General features: G+C 39.1%; 1 protein-coding gene across 4 annotated transcripts in view; it reads left to right on the top strand.

Moving 5' to 3' along the window:
- The window catches only part of Dtn (transmembrane protein 132C dtn), a 259,469-nt gene that overhangs the window by 196,427 nt on the left and 45,710 nt on the right, over positions 1-17,332 (top strand). For all 4 annotated transcript variants that reach the window (XM_076324339.1, XM_076324341.1, XM_076324342.1 and 1 more), the window contains one exon: positions 11,844-12,117. In XM_076324339.1, coding sequence (XP_076180454.1) covers positions 11,844-12,117 — 274 coding nt within the window. The remainder of the gene's footprint in view (positions 1-11,843; positions 12,118-17,332) is intronic.

The raw sequence follows: 17,332 nt of genomic DNA on the forward strand, positions 1-17,332 counted from the left end.
ACGTGAAAAAATGAATCGAAAACGTGGAATAAATTTTTCTGATACGACTCGTTGTTTTCGAGAAAATTTTTCAGCTGTGAAAATCTATTCATGGATACGTTTCGTACAGAGTATCTGGTAATTGATGGTACAAGCCCCGATGTGGCTATTCAACGTGAAAAAATGAATAGAAAATGAAAAATAAAATTGTTCGATACGATGCATTCTCTTGGAGAAAATCAATTTCGAATATTTTCGGAGCATGCGTGTATTACAAGAGGTAAGAGAGATCGTTCCCAGGAGAAATTGTAAGTCGTACGTTTGGTCGGATGGTTTACTCGGTCTTCGTAAGCCCCGAGACTAAGAAATTACTCGACACTGTCCATATTCTACTTACTCAAGACACAACATTCCTTTTAACCAAAAATTGATCTTTCTTTCTCTCTGGAACACTCGACCCTCTCCACGAGACCGATTTCCTCGTTTATTCACCTTTGTATTAATTCTATTCGGTTCTGGAATATACACGAAAAATAAAATTTCATTCTTCGAACGGTTGTATTAATTTTCTTTTGGTACGCTATTGATGGTATACGATAGATCGTTATTGACTTAAAAATGTTAAGATAACACTGTTCTCTGTACTCGACCGTTCGTAGTCGTTTATCTCGAAAACAATGTCTCGAGAAAAAATTGTTATTCTATATTTTCCATCGTTTTCCCTCGCGTAAAATAATCACATTGCACCGGCCTGTGTAACGAAACACTGCGCGTTCGATGTTTGTTTCTCGTACGAAATCGAACGTTCGAACGATCGAGTCTTTACCGTGCTTCGTGAAATATATTTCAAATGGAAAACGACTTTTTCCATACGTCGCGAAAAATTGGAAAAATGTTCCCTTCGTTTTCGTTCGTCTCTCGAGACGCACGGAAACCTCGTGTAAGGAAAAATGAACGAAAGGTTCGGTTTCGTTTTTCGTTACGAAATCGGACGCTCGGTTAAACCACGTTCGGATAATCGAGTCTTCAACCGTGTTTCTCGAAATATTCGAAACGGAAAAGGTCGCGAAAAGGGCTTGGAAAATGCTTTTTCGCGCGATGGTGGAACGAACGCTCGAGCGTCTCCTCGAACGGAGCGCAGGTACGCGTTATTAAGAAATTTTTGAAGTATGTACCACGAGGGAGCCTGGACTCTTTAAAAGGGAGGGGAGAACTTTCTCCAGTATTTTTATTGCGCGAAAGAATCGATTCGTTCGAAAGAAATACACGGTTCCGTCGCGAACGAGGACTTACTGGTACAAAAATACACCGAGTGTTACGGTTGGTAACTCTACGTGAAAAAATAAATGGAAAATGTAGAGCGCCATTTTTTTTTTCTTTCTTTCTTTTTTCGTACGGAGCTCCGTTTTCGAATAAATCGATGTTACGTATTCGTGGAGTACGCGTGCACTGAACTATGTTAAGTGACACTGAAACAACATCGAGAAACATTTTGTTCCATGTTTCTCGAAGAAGTCGTCGCTTACTTGTCGAGGCATGTTTCTCCAGGTTTCAACGTGTATATTTTCGCCTTTCTTCAGGTTTCAACGTATCGTTCGATAAGTGAAATATTATTATTTACCAAGTGAAGATATTAAGTTTGCATAAATGCTCGCTAAATGAATAAATATCGTCCGAATTGTGCCGTGTTTGGTTTCATTTTAATCAGGAATATCTTGCAAATATGTTGATGTATCAACAGAGATGTCGAAATAGCTGTCGAAATAGCTATCGAAATACCGAACGAGGTGTAGAGTTTCATGAACGGTCCTTTATAAATGTGAATTTGCACATTTATCGAGAAAATACTGTATATGCAAAAAAAGGTCGAAAATAGGAACGTGGAGTGAGTGTGAAATTTTTAAGGTTTCCATTCTTTAATAAATCGTCGTGTTTCGTGGCATTTATAATCTCTATTCGCTCCATTCACTCTGCTCAACCCACTCACTCCATTCACTTTACTCAATTCTTGTCAATTCTATTCAATTTACTTGCTTTACTCACTCTACTCGTCTTACTCGTCCTGCTCACTCCACCCACTTTACTCAATTCTTGTCAGTTCTGCTCAGTTTACTCGCTCTACTCACTCTAGTCACTCTACTCGATTCTTGTCAATTCTACTCAATATACTCACCCTGCACACTCCACTCACTTTGCTCAATTCTTGTCAATATACTCACCCTGCTCACTCCACTCACTTTGCTCAATTCTTGTCAATATACTCACCCTGCTCACTCCACTCACTTTGCTCAATTCTTGTCAATATACTCACCCTGCTCACTCCACTCACTTTGCTCAATTCTTGTCAATATACTCACCCTGCTCACTCCACTCACTTTGCTCAATTCTTGTCAATATACTCACCCCAATCACTCCACTCACTTTGCTCAATTCTTGTCAATATACTCATCCTGCTCACTCCACTCACTTTGCTCAATTCTTGTCAAGTCTACTCAGCTTACTCACTCTACTCACACTACTCGCTCAATTCACTCTACTTACTCCACTAATTCCACTCACACTACTCACTCTACTTACACCACTTACTCCACTAATTCAATTCACTCTACTCACTCTACTTACTCCACTAATTCCACTCACTCTACTCACTGTACTCCTCCAAATTTCCACCGGTATAAACTCAATTTTATACTTTTCGTTCCTCCTTCCTTTTCCCACCGATTACGATAAACGTCGCAGCTGCAAGGGACACGAGTCTTCCTCGTTAATTTTCCCTCTCTCTCGCTCACAACTTGGACCAAACCGAATGCGGACGATTCGTTTTCCGCTAAAAATGTAGCCGCGACGTAGAAACGATTTTATTGGCGTATACGTAACTTTATAGCCTACTCTTTATAGCCTACTCTTTACAGCCCACGCGTCGTCCTTGGAGCTTACGAACAGTACCGATACCACGACTTGTTATCGTATCCGATTCGAGAAGTAAATTTTCGTTCGGTGTCCATTCCCCGGTATCTCTGAAGCAAGAAATCGAAACAACGATTCGAGCAACACGGTGATATCCGGAAGCACGTGTGAGCAGCCACTTGCCAACGAATATTTAACACACAGCGAATATTTAACATCGATTCGTTCGATAACGAGACTCCGTACGAAAAAAAGGTATCGCTCTACATTCTCGATGTATTCTCTCGAGCATGGTCGACCTCTTTCGACTTGCAGGTACCACCGATACAGTAACAACGTGTACATACATCGTGACTGGTATCAGAAACTTAAAGTCGAGGTAACGTCGGCTCGAGTATTACCTTCCCTCCCTACTAATTGTATTCCAGTTTCCTTTCGTTTCTATTTCCCTTCGATCTCGTTTCATTTTCGATTCCGTCGCTTTCGCAGTCGTCGTTATTGCCCTCGGCTGGTTTAATTTGAATTCCTTTCCTTCGGAACAGCGAAAAATTCCCTGTTTAATTTCGTTCGTTGGTCCCTCTCTCTCTCTCTCTCTCTCTGTTTCTTTCTCGATTTCGAGCGATTTTATCTCGAACGGAATATCATCGAACGACTCGAAACGGAAACGAAGGGACCTCTGCTCGAGAGCAGCTTTACAAAGAAGCAACAAGAAAAGAAGAAAAAAAGAAAAGAAATAAAAGAAAAAGAAACAGACCCGTTCTTAAAACGTTGGAACGGTGCTCCGAATTGTTTCCATTCGTTCCACCCCGCTTTCGTGCTCCTCGAATTCTCGAATTTCCATCGCGACAAGACAAGAGGGTCGTGGGTGGGGGTTTAACGATTTCAACGATCCTCGAAACAAGATCCTCGGGACCAGAAGGTTCTACTCTTCGATTTCGGTCACGATCGTTGCTTGTACACCAACTCGTGAATCCATCGGTAATAACCGCCTGTTTTCTAAAGAGATTCTCTCATTCGTGACACACACACACACACACACAAGTCTATAAATCACAAATTCTTCTATCAACGTGTCGATAGATAAACTTTTTGTTCGTCAAAGAGCCAAGATTGCCTCAAGTTCTCCAAACGAAATTGTTCTCTTTTTGATACATCGATGGGACACGTTTCTGTACTCTGCAAAAAAATTATTAATGGTAATAATTCGATTAAATATTGTACTGAATTTAGATTAAAAATCGATTAGTTAAAAAATGACGATGTTCGTCCCGAATATACAGGCGAAACCCAATGCTTGGCAACGACGTGTTGCGCTCGCGTTACAGCTAACACATCCCGGCCATTTGTAAACTGGAAACTCACCCTCGTAACTCGCCGGTCGTCGTTCCCGTTAATCGTCCAAGTTTCTCGTTAGCTTCTCGAACCACGGCGCAAACACTCGACGCAATCGACGTTTCAACGTCGTGGTGACGTTCGTTGCTTTTCCTCCCCACGGCAACCCACGTCGTCGTAACCAACCGTCTAGCCGCGACTATTTAAGCGGATAAACTCGTATCGTTTCCCCTTGCATTTGATTTTTCCCGTTTGGATCCAATTACACGGGCCCCTGCGCCTTTCGTTTCGTCGAGAGACGTGCAATTTAACGTACGAGACGTCGGCCAACGTCAGACGACGTCCAAGAGTAGCTTGGAACTCGTCTACGAGACCCCCCCGAGCAACGACTTCGAACGAGTTTGGGAATCCAACCATGATCGACCGCTATCCGGTGTTTGCGAGTAACCACGGTCCACGATCGCGAACGTCCTCAACGTTGAGATATCGTCGCTGCAAACACTGTTCTAAATACGGTTCTACGTACACCGTGTTACGAGATACCATCGTGAAACGTTCTGTTGGGAACTATCGAAATCGCCCGACGTATTTATCGGTTGCCTTCGCGGTGGCGAATTGTTCCACGCGCTAGGTTATCCTTTCGAGGATTCCGCGCTCGGCGTTCCCAAGTTGCGAAACTTTCATCGTGGTGAACACTGTTGATCCAGAGAGATCGCCAAGTACGGAACTGCCTAGTTTCGGCATTACAGGAAACTTTGAATTGGGATAACTAGTCTTCTCTTACCGAAGACACTTCACTGTAGGATTCAACTGTTGTGAGGATGTTTATTCTTGGGGCATTTTCGTTGATGAAATTTAGTACAATTCTATTTGGTGTAACCCCAATTGGATACAGAGATGTTAATAACTGTAAGGATAGATTGTCCTTTCGAGGATTCTGCGTGTTGCGTTTGTAAGTATCGAAACTTTCATTGAGGATCGCGAAGAATTGAAGTGCCTAGTTTCTGGTGGACAGCGTTATAAGAAAGTTTGAATTGGGATAACTAGTCTTCTCTTACCGAAGACACTTCACTGTAAGATTCAACTGTTGTGAGGATGTTTATTCTTGGGGCATTTTCGTTGGTGAAATTTAATACAATTCTATTTGGTGTACCCCCAGTTGGATACAGAGATGCTAATGACTGATAGAGTGTCCTTTCGAAGATTCTGCATGTAGCGTTTGTAAGTATCGAAACTTTCATTGCACATTATTGATCCAGAGATCGTGAAGTACGGAACTGCCTAGTTTCAGCGTTACAGGAAACTTTGAATTGGGATAACTGGTCTTCTCTTACCGAAGACACTTCACTGTAGGATTCAACTGTTGTGAGGATGTTTATTCTTGGGGCATTTTCGTTGGTGAAATTTAATACAATTCTATTTGGTGTAACCCCAATTGGATACAGAGATGTTAATGACTGATAGATTGTCCTTTCGAAGATTCTGCGTGCAGGGTTTGCGAGTATCGAAACTTTCATTGCACATTATTGATCCAGAGATTGCGAAGAATTGAAGTGCCTAGTTTCTGGTGTACAAGAAAGTTTAAATTGGGATAACTGGTCTTCTCTTACTGAAGACACTTCACTGTAGGATTCAACTGTTGTGAGGATGTTTATTCTTGGGGCATTTTCGTTGGTGAAATTTAGTATAATTCTATTTTGTGTACCCCCAGTTGGATACAGAGATGTTAATGACTGATAGATTGTCCTTTCGAAGATTCTGCGTGTACGGTTTGTGAGTATCGAAACTTTCATTGAACACTATTGATCCAGAGATGGCCAAGTACGGAACTGCCTAGTTTCAGCGTTACAGGAAACTTTGAATTGGGATAACTATAGTCCATCCAGAGAGATGAGATACCAATATTTGCATTAATGCCTGTGTGATCAGTTAAATGGTCTGCAGCTGTTGGTCTATTTTCTCCAGCTTCAGGAACGACTCTCACTCGGTTATAGAGGGCTCTTTGAACTAGTTGAAAGAACTGCGTGTCTTCTTTCGAGCCACTTCAATTCGAACCGTTCAATTTCCCTCAAATTGGTCGATTTATTCCAACGGTTCGATATTTTTTAAAAGAACCCATTATTCGGTCGGTGGTGGTAGTGGACGTAATACTAGTAGTAATAGTAGTTCGAACTTCGATTCGGAAAAACTTTTAACCCTTTGGACTCGAGAGGAGAGTCCTCGGTCGCCACCTAATTCAGCGTACTATTTTCAATCCGGGAAAATTTCGTGGTTTGGAATTGAAATTGGAATTGAAATATTACGTTCTTGTAGAGTGTGAACGCATGTATGCGAAGTATATAAAAATGTTCCATTCCAGATTAATTTTACGACTTGAAGGATTTTCTCGAGGCGTCGGTTTCTGATGGATACAAGAGGTATTTACCTTTTAGTATCCATCGCTATTAGGAAGTTTCACTTGGTATAATGAGTCTTTTTTTTACGAAGAATACTTCACTCTAGGATTCAACAGTTTGATGGATGTTTATTGGTAGCTCATTTTTGCTGATGAAATTTAATACAATTCTACTTGGTACATCTCCACTTAACTGTTGAGTGCAAGTTCTGTACCGTACTACACGTGAATAGCGAAACGTTAATGGCTGTAACGCTAGATTGCCCGTTTGAGGATTCCGTGCATGGGGTTCGTGAGTATCGAAACTTTCGTTGAGGTGAACACAATTGATCTCGAGATCGCGAAGTATGGATGCATCGAGCACCTGGTATCCACCGCTACCGGAGAGTTTCACTCGGGATAGCTAGTCTTCTCTTACAAAGGACACTTGACTCCAGGATTCAACAGTTCTAAGGATGTTTACTCCTGGGTCATTTTCACTGGTGAAATTTAATATAATTCTACTTGGTGTACTTACCTAGTCATTGAGTGTAAGTTTTATGCCATAATGTACCGAGACTTTAACACCTGAAACGCTAAGTTGTTGTTTTTTTTGAGAATTCTCTACCTTGTGGTTCGTTCAAACTTTCGTCTATAAATCTCATTGATCGAATACCACTAAGTATGGAAGCATCTCCTGGTACTTGTCGCTACAAAAGTGTTTGACTTGAAATAACTAGTGCTCTTGTGCAAAAGACACCAGGATTCAGAAGTTGCAAGGATGTTTGCTCATAAGTTATTTTTGCTACTAGAGTTTAACAATTCCACTGAGGATAGAAGGATCATTTTTGCTACTAGAGTTTAGCAAACAATTCCATTGAGGATAGAATGATCATTTTTACTTATAGAATTTAATAAACAATTCCACTGGAGATAGAAGGATCATTTTTGCTACTAAAGTTTGCTACTAGAGTCTAACATACAATTCCATTGGACATAGAGGGATGTTTACTCAAATAATTTTTGCTACTGGAGTTTAACGAACAATTCCATTGGAAATACAACCCTTTACTTAATACGTAGTTTCTTGAAAAATATAACTTTTCGAAGCTGTCAACACTTGCAAACTTTTTAATCATATTATACAGGAACATCAATCTCCTGCAATCTCTAGTTACTTTGGGGCGTTGTAATCTCTGGAGGTGGCATTGCTGGCATGTTGAAATTTTTCAGAGGACGAAATTTGTAACATACGCCCATCTTCTACATCCGATTACCAGATAGACCCCGGAACATTCCGAATCCTCCTTCGAACATTCCCTCGCGAAGGCTTTGCATTCCCGACATACATAGCCAAACACCAGAGCTCACCCCTATGTTAACATCAGACTTTTCTTATACGATTAACTGTTGTTGATTTCGTTATGGTAAATGTTTATTTAACGTACAAGAACAAACTTTATCACCTCGATTATAGCTCACAAATATGGAATCCCTTTCAACAATGTTGCGTTACAATGTTTGAGACGATAGAACACAAATTTACAAGTTTTGTATGGTATGAGATTGGAAATCATGTACCGTATCTTTCTCACAATTATAATTATATTCCAAGTCTTTTAAAAAAATCGATCTAACGGTGCAAAACAAATCGAGCAACTTTAGATTCGTATTATTTATTAATACGATCAGATTTCTTTTAACAAAGAGACAACTGTGTCTTTGTTTTTCGAATCGATTTAATTTTGTGCTGAAAAAATTTATTCGTGACAAAATTGACGAACGAAAAATCGATGGAAAAAATCGATCTGTCGAAACATTGATAAAAAATCTATCTGTCGAAAAATCGATTCAAGATCGATGTCTCTACAGTTCGTCCAACGTGACGAGACACCGAATGCAACGAGTGCACGTGACGATGCAACTGCACAATACTCGGATGCAATGATTGCATCGAACATTTTTTCAAAACTTCATCGTTATTTTTTTGTAATTTAAATTATTTGATTTGTAATTAAATTAATAGTAGGCACATATAATAAAGAAACTATTTTTTCAATCACTTCTAAAAAAAAGAATATAATAAATACAGGATAATAACGAGATTAATGAAAAACGTTAGAAAAAGTAATTTTCTTTTTATCAAAAGTTTACTCCGAATTGCAATTTCAACTACCATTACTACTGCTATTACGTCCACTATCATTACCAACCAAATAATGTTGGGTTCCTTTAAAAAATATCGAACAACTTGAGGAAAATCGAATGATTCGAATTGAGCCAAGAGACTCGAAAGAAGACATGCAAAATTCGTTGTATTCTATCCAGAGCAAAAAATTTTTTACAATTAAGCGAGAGCGGTTCCCAGAGCTCAAGAAAATATACCAATAGTCACAAACCATTTAATTGATCGCGCAGGCGTTAATGCAAACATTGGTGTCTCGTCTCTTTGGATGGACTACAGTTTGGTAAAACAAACGAACGTCGAAACAAAGAAACACGAATAACGCCCAACGCGCGTAGCTTTTGAAAAAAAAAAAGAATCTCGAACAAACACTGGTCCGACTATTTCTCGCAATCCCGGTGCAATGGTGGCCCGATTGCGACGAAACATTCGTAAAAAAATATATATACGACTCGCGTTGTTTTTTATCGGTGAGAATATACACCAAACACTTATCCATACATTAGAAATGACGAAAAATGACGAGAAAGTTTCTAATTTAAAAATGTTGCGTATTTACGAGAAACGAATTACGTACGCAGTCGGAAAAATCCATTTTGTTTAAAACTTTGAACGATGTGTCATGCATATATGTATGACGCTAATGCCTCAATAACCGCGGTGTCATATTTCAAAGCACGCCATTACGAATACGTACAATGCTGCGTAGAAATCCATCGAATGTTTGAAAATGCGATCTCTGGTGGAAACTTTTCAACAAATTGGACCAATGGAGCAACGAGGCTCGTGTATTTAGGTTTAACGTTGTAAAACGTGAACGAATCTGGAACGACCACGAAGGAAGTTTCGTCGAGTCAATTTTCAAACATCGAAACAATTAAGTTCATACGTTACGTATTATGTCGTGAAATATTAATAAAAATACGTGAATTTTAATAAGTGGATTTAGATAAGACTACTTATCATTTGTACAGAATTTTTCCAGTTTGTCTTTCAACGAAATTTACATTCTAAGTTTGTTCCAATTGTCGGGGAATTTTTTTAAACGCGTCTCGTTTGTCCGATTGATTTGATTTTTATAAATTATGTTTAATATTAGAAGAGCTTTGAAACTCGTTGATAACTGTGTGTTTTAATTTTCCGTTAAAGTTGATTCGAGTTTAAAAAGTACAAAAAAATTGATTCGTGAATTTTTTTGGGTTTATTGTAAGCATACTGGGCTTTAAATTAATGTCAATTCTAGTTATTCAAGTTTGCTCGTGACACGAAAGAAAAGAATCGAAATCATCGCTAATGCGGTCATCGTTCAGGCATTCAGTATAATCTTTAGGCCTCCACGTGCGTTCCATGAAACACGATACAATACTTAATCTAATCTGAATATTTCACTTCTTGTTTTTTATACATCGTAACGATAGTAAAGAAAAATAATTAGACCGCTAACATGTTTTTAAAGTAAACTTAAAAATGATACCAAATAAAAAAAAAATATATATATACAGTTTCATTAAAGTGAAACATGTATGAAAAATGTATACGATTTTGTTAAATTTTCTTTGAAGACACGAATAAAATCACGTGTGATTTTCTGTTGGCGAACTATCGATCGCAATTCGAAGTATGGATATTTTATAATCTATATTCCGCGAATGATCGTATTCATAATATCTTCGAATTTAAACCAGCGCAATTTTCGTCTAACGCATTCTCGCATTTTCGATTTCAATTCTTGGTTTTTCTCAACGTCTGATAATTTCCCGAATAGATATCGAATCAGAAAGCATTTTACGCCAAATGCCAGCGGGTAAAAGCGATTTCGTTCAAAATGGGTGGACGTTCGAGCATTAACCTTAATGCGTTTTTTTATTCGACCATACGCAAGCTCTTTGAGTTAAAAATGTCCCAAATGTGTGGAACTCGTATTTTTAACTTTGTAACACAATGGGAGAACTAAGAAAGTACAGGAACATCCAGTGGTATCTACAAATAGCTTTGACGGTAGAAAAAGGTTATGGTTGAGAACTCTTCTTAACACGTAAGAGTACTATATATCGTGTACGTGTTCAACCGTTGGTTACTGGGTCAAGAGTGATCCATATTGGTAGATTCAAACTCATCTAATATTACCTCGTGAATATTCTTACCACACGAACAACGCAAAACAGGGTAATACATTTGGATATTAGAAATAAATAACATTTTTTTGTATACAAAATAAATAATATGTATCGTTTCTTGACCTATATTCGCTCCTCTAACAATCGTCTTTCATGCCTAAGATAAACATAAACAGTGCTAGGAAATGTGCGCGTTGTATCTGGGTCTAAAATGACCCGAGAAGGTTCAGAATTAATAGCTAGCCGTACACTGACATTCTTTTCCCTACGAAAACGTATTCCGTATGAAAAGAGGCCTATTGTCACAGCACGAGACGATTTCTATCGTAACTTTGATAATTATTCAGAAGTTTGGCCTACTCACCGATTTCGATTATTGGTGAATATATTATAGAAGACAAGATTTTGAATAACTCTTTCCTCTGCATGTACCTGCGGTCAGTCTTACTTTTCGAGACATTCGCAAAACACTTTTTCTAATACTACATCGAATCTGACTTACACGTCGCACACGAGGAAAGAATTTTCAAACAATTATCCTAATTCTTTTACAAGTTCTCCGTTAAAAGAGCAACGAAGACATTACGTTCCTCTTGTACATACAATCGAGAACGTACACCGACAGAAAAGAATCACACGCAAATCAAGGGAAAAATTTCCAAATTATAGTTTGGCGACGCCATTGTAATTCCATCCACCGGGAGAAAAATGTGTAACATCTAGCAAGTATCGTGAGAAAAGGTGATAAGTTTTTCTCACGCATGGAACGCCAATGTACGACTAGCTAATGTCCAATAGGAACCCGGATAAAGTTTGCCCGAGGGTTCGATCCGGTCGTAGGCGTAAATTTTCGGCGAGAAAAGGCGAAACGAGAACCGACATTGGGGTTACGATCTACGAGCGGTGAAGGGTCTTGTCGCACCGAACGACATTTTTGCTTCGTTTCCAGATCGGCGGAGGAAATTCTGACGATGCTTTTGGAGGCGAACGAGGAGGGGGTGGAGGGAAATTGGGACGGTGGTCGCATCGTGTGGAGCGTGCGTTACGCTTTCGAGGGCGAGGAGGACAACGACCCCCAGTTGAATGGAATGGATCAGCTGCAGCAAAGATTACAGCAGAAGCAGATGCAGCACCATCACCATCACCACCCCGAGAGACGGAAGCTTCAGGCGCGTCTTGAGATACAAAAGGACGATATACAGGCTGTTCTGCCTATTTCGAAGGTAAGGTTTCCACGCGATTCGTTGCCTCCATTCGACAAACTGGATTACACTGTCGGAAACAGTCCACTATATACTCAGTTCTCGCGTAGAACCCAATCAACGAATCTCTGCTTGCTTTTGGGACCTCCGCCTCCCCCCACCCTTCGTTATTTCCTAATACGGAAACGTTCGCTCGATCTTAAGGGGAACGACTCGGCGGAAGGTTGAGATAAAAGTGATTATTCTTCTGCATTTTTTTTATCGCGTAAAAACTCGAGGAAACTTTCCGTTATTTACCATGTAGATTCTTTAACGTTCCAAGATTGAAGTTTTTTTTTTTTGTTTGGTTACAATGTATCGACTCTTCGCGAAGAATATTATTCTCCGTGGATCTTTCTTCTGTTCTGTTCACGAAGAAAGAAAATAAACAATTTTTCATTTCTTCGTTTTGTATTTGTAATAATGGTATCAATGGATCGGTGATGTTCTCCTGATTAAAATGAGTCCAAACACGACGTGAATCGGACGAACTTTATTTTTAAGAAATTTAAATATTCTAAATAGTGGTAATAATAGAACAGTGGTGAAGTTTCTCCAATTTGTGCCGTGTTTGGGCTCATTTTGATCGGGAGAATCTTACCGATACATTAATAGTGTTATTATAAATATAAAATGAAAAATGTAGAAATTTAAATTTTCGTAATTGGACAATTCATCGTGATGTGTGCTGCGTTCCATCGCTGCTTGGCAAGCTTTCTTTCCACACCTCCTCTTGTTATATTTATTCACTGTCTTTCTTCATAGACTCGGATTACAATTTAGCTCGAGATATTGAAATTCAGGTGAAACTACTCTATTAAAATTTAAGCAAGCATTATTGTATATCACGGAGCAAGGCGTATAACGTTGTCGCTTGGAAACTCCCCGTTTCGTTTGATAATACGAAAATACAATTCTCGAGGAAAAAAATTGCCAAAATAATACGGAATCTCTTCTTCGAGTGAACGAATTTTAATATCGAAAAAGTGATGATTCTAATGTTAAAAAATTCCATTATCAAATCACCTGTCTCCCTATCGGTTCTGATACGAGAGACTATAGTAATATTTTTCGAAATTCGAGAAACGATATTTCTTTTTTCTCAAAGTAACTGATATCGAGAAGCATTCAAATATAAATAATAACTCGACCTTCGAACTGCCTCTCAGTTAGAAAGTACGTTCTAAGAAAACACTCGAGAAACCGCAACAAACTGCAACCAGTTCAGGTATGCATTTTTGTACGCAAGGTCGTTCGTGGATCAATGGTGTCATAGATCGTCGACTTTGTCTCAATATCGAGCGATACACCGTGTGCAAAGTATAGTAATACACCGTAAGTAATACATCGATCGTTGCGACACGGAATCGCGATACGACGAATCGGCTCGCAACACGCGGGCTGGTCTCTGGTTAATATCCCGGGAGTATTACACAATTTACATGTGTTACAAAACCGAGTACATTTGTACGATACGGATAATCGAAATAACACGAGATACAACGATACAAGCGTAATTCTTGTCTCGAGCGTATGGCTAACGTGTTCCGTCGCGGTGCGTTGGATACCATCTCGAGATCAAGAGCAAGTTATCGCATCGGTGTGCGTTTCGTGCAGTGGCGTAGCGCGTCGGGGCGCTCGAGTAGCGCGCTTGCAGTGGCACCGAAAAGTATTCGTATTGCAACGAGATTCCACTTACCTGTCAGACTGATTTTGATGAAAGTTTGTATGCACGTGGAGCACAACAGTGCACACATAAATAAATGTTTTCGTCCACAGAAAATTTCTTTATAAAGGTGAAATCAAGTCTCGAAGGTTTTGATGCTTTTTTCATTTTTTTCATGCAACTTTCCTTGAAACTTTGTCCCCCGAAAGATTGTATTAAAGAAATAAAGAAACGTTGAATTTTCAGGTCTTGATTTGATCCTCTCGAGAACATTTTTTGTCGATAAACAAAAATTATGTCGTATGTGGTCCAGTATCCTTCACATACGCACAAACTTTGATCAAAATCAGACTTGTAAGTTAGAGAAATTTCCTTATTATTGGAATTTACTGGTTATGGTTGTAATTAAATCAAACTTGAATACTTCGTCTCTATTGATACTTGATTTTTATTCAATTTGGAAACGGTATATCTTTGTCGTTCGTTCTATACGTGACTTGGACTAACTGAGCGATACATTCACTGAAGAAGGCAAGTGTGAATCACAGTTCCCCCCTGATGACGAATTCTTATCTCTGTATAATAAACACCACGAGTTCTTAGAACCTGTGGTCCAGATGACTTTGTGTATAAAGTAATCGGAGATTATTTATTTAGGGATACTTTTTCGATCCACTGCGTATTCGTGGAGAAGATGACATGCACGAACGGTTGTTCTCGATGTTATCATTGGTGTGTATTGTCCTGGGAGTCTTGGAAATTGGCCCGCGGCAACTACGAATAATTGTACCAACGATCCACCGTCTAACCACACGAGGTGTACAATTGTTCGAGAATCCAAGTTTACGGGGTCGCGTGCGATAAACAATTTGTATTGCACTGTACACTACCCTCGTACCGTATCGTTCGAAATTATAGATTCCGATTCTCGAGAGATAACCACCGTTCGAGAACAAACAATGTACGGGATCGAACGTCTTATTGAATGTTATCAACCGCGCAAATTAAATACAAGTGGTTTAAAAATACGTGTACGTACTTCAGGAAGTGAGTCTATGCACTACGATGAGTAAAAGAACGTCGTGCGAGTGTATGTATTTTGATTTTCGAGTTATCGAAGAAAATATTCAGTGTGGAGAAAAGAAAAGATTTTTTTTCTCAATTTTTAATTTCTTCCAGAGGTCAATTTCTCAAATCCAAAGAAAATATTCGGTGTCGAGAAAAAATAAGATTTCTTTTCTCAATTTTTAATTTCTTCCAGAGTTCAATTTCTCAAATTCGAAAACAAATATTCGGTGTCGAGAAAAAGTAAGATTTCTTTTCTCAATTTTTAATTTCTTCCAGAGATCAATTTCTCAAATCCGTACAGTACACGAGAGTGTATTTTGGCTACCATTGTATGTACGATAGATTTCAAACGGTCCGGAAATCAAAATGGAGAACGAACGGCATATTTTGTACGTAATTCGAAAACTAAGGTACGTGGAAGGTACATTTAGGTTCACAGGACATTTTCTACTCGTTTCAGTGCGTGAATTTACCACCTGAAGTATGGACTCTAATAAACGACTCTAATAAACGAAACGAATCGCTAATGGTCGCGGATCTAGTAACTTTTACCTCGCAGTGTGTCGCGGCAACGTCGCATCGGACCACAGTGGCGTAACTCTAGTAATATCGAACATTGAAACGAAATATCAAAGTGAAAATTTGACGATTTGACTCTATTCTTTTGAAATTATTTACCTTTCGCAATTGTTACATTCCACGGTATTTTTACATTTTGCATTAATCGTTCTAAGGTATCGAATGATAAATATCTTTATAAATTTTCTTTTCTTTTCAGAATTCGCAGATCAGTCTCTCTATTTTACGACTTTGCCCGAAACTGTGACCGACACGTAATATTGTGGTTTTAAAAATTTCAAAATTAATGAGAGAAAACCTGAAACTATCAAAGGAACTTTGTTACACTTCGTGATAATTGTTACAAAAATTTTACTCGATTACGAAAATTGTCCACCTTCAGCCAGAAAAAGTTTTTCACCATTTGTTTATGACAAATCTACAGACTGTTGCCATTCGAGTACTTTTTGCACGATGGTGCTTTTTCGTAAATTATTCAATTTAATTCTCATAATTGCCCTAAATTCGGAATCTCGAATCCGACTGTACAGAGTGGCGGTTATATTCGTTGAACAGCAATGGTATTAACGCATTCGATATCGACCACCGGGGATAGATACGGTGAAAATAAAAAAGATAAAAAATTAAAACCGAATAGAAAAAAGTTAAAAAGCGTATAGATTTTATCACAGTTTCTGTACGGAAAATAACGCAAATCTGGGCCACGATTTTCATCTCGGTTAGTATGCAATTCAAAAATTAATTATTCTTATCCTCCAGAAGAATCTATTACTCTTATGCAAAAAAAATGGAGCAAAAATAAAACTACAAACTTTATCAGACCGTGCAGTTACATACCATCTCAATTTCCTAAGATTGTTATCAGATCGTTCAGTTATTAGGTGTATCTAATATTTACATTTTTATTAACACAGAAAAAACGTTACCAGTAACCAAAGAACATGTCGTGGAAATAAATATGGATCCTTGAACGGTGGACGATCTTCGATTATCTTTCTCCGAGAACAATTGTTACGAACAATACGGTTAAATATCTCACGAAAACTAACATTAAGAATCGCGTCATTTCGTTTCGTGTATTTAATAATTATTCGCTCCAATGTTCAATGGTGGTCCGCACTCGCCACCATTGGCGTCAGTACCGAACCATCAAGTTTCACATTGTGCTCGGGTTATAGAATAATACCGCTGATCTGAATATTTTCTCGAGCAATTTCTTCTCGAGAGTGACAACGTTACCACAACCCTAAACGAATCGTTACCACGGGATCGTGTCGCGTTGAAACGTGCCCGCGAAACGATTTGTGAAAATCGATTCCACGAAAATGTACGAAACAACGCGTTCGCGATTCGATACACACGCGACCACCGGCACCGGGGTTCGAAAACGGTCGCCGATAAGTCCGATGTAATTTCGAATGGTTGTTCGAGGAGCCGATCACGTGGCATGGATACGTGCGCGACGATTTTCATTCCTGCCAACTGTGCCCCGAACGTGCACTCGCCTGAATTCCGCGACACGATCGCGTCTGCCCGGAAATAGAAAAATTCAGCGTTGTGTGTGTGTGTGAATGAGTGAGAGTGAGTGATTGAGTGAGTGAGTGAGTGAGTGAATGAGTGAGAGAGAGAGAGAGAAAGAGTGTGTATGTGTCATAGTATGAAGTCTCAAGGAAACAAAGTGGCATTGTATGAGGCATTAATGAGCACAGAGGGCAAGAGTTTGTGTCTTCTTATGGAGTACCAACAAAGCAGAGAAAAAACAGAGAAAAGTGTATATGTGTTATCTTATGGAACATCAATGAGACAGAGAGCCAGAGAAGGGGTGGAGGAGATAGAGAAAGTGTGGGTATGTGCCATTGTATAAAGCCCCAATGAAACAAGTGT

Source organism: Ptiloglossa arizonensis, chromosome 12, assembly GCF_051014685.1.
Source record: "Ptiloglossa arizonensis isolate GNS036 chromosome 12, iyPtiAriz1_principal, whole genome shotgun sequence".
Taxonomy (NCBI): domain Eukaryota; kingdom Metazoa; phylum Arthropoda; class Insecta; order Hymenoptera; family Colletidae; genus Ptiloglossa; species Ptiloglossa arizonensis.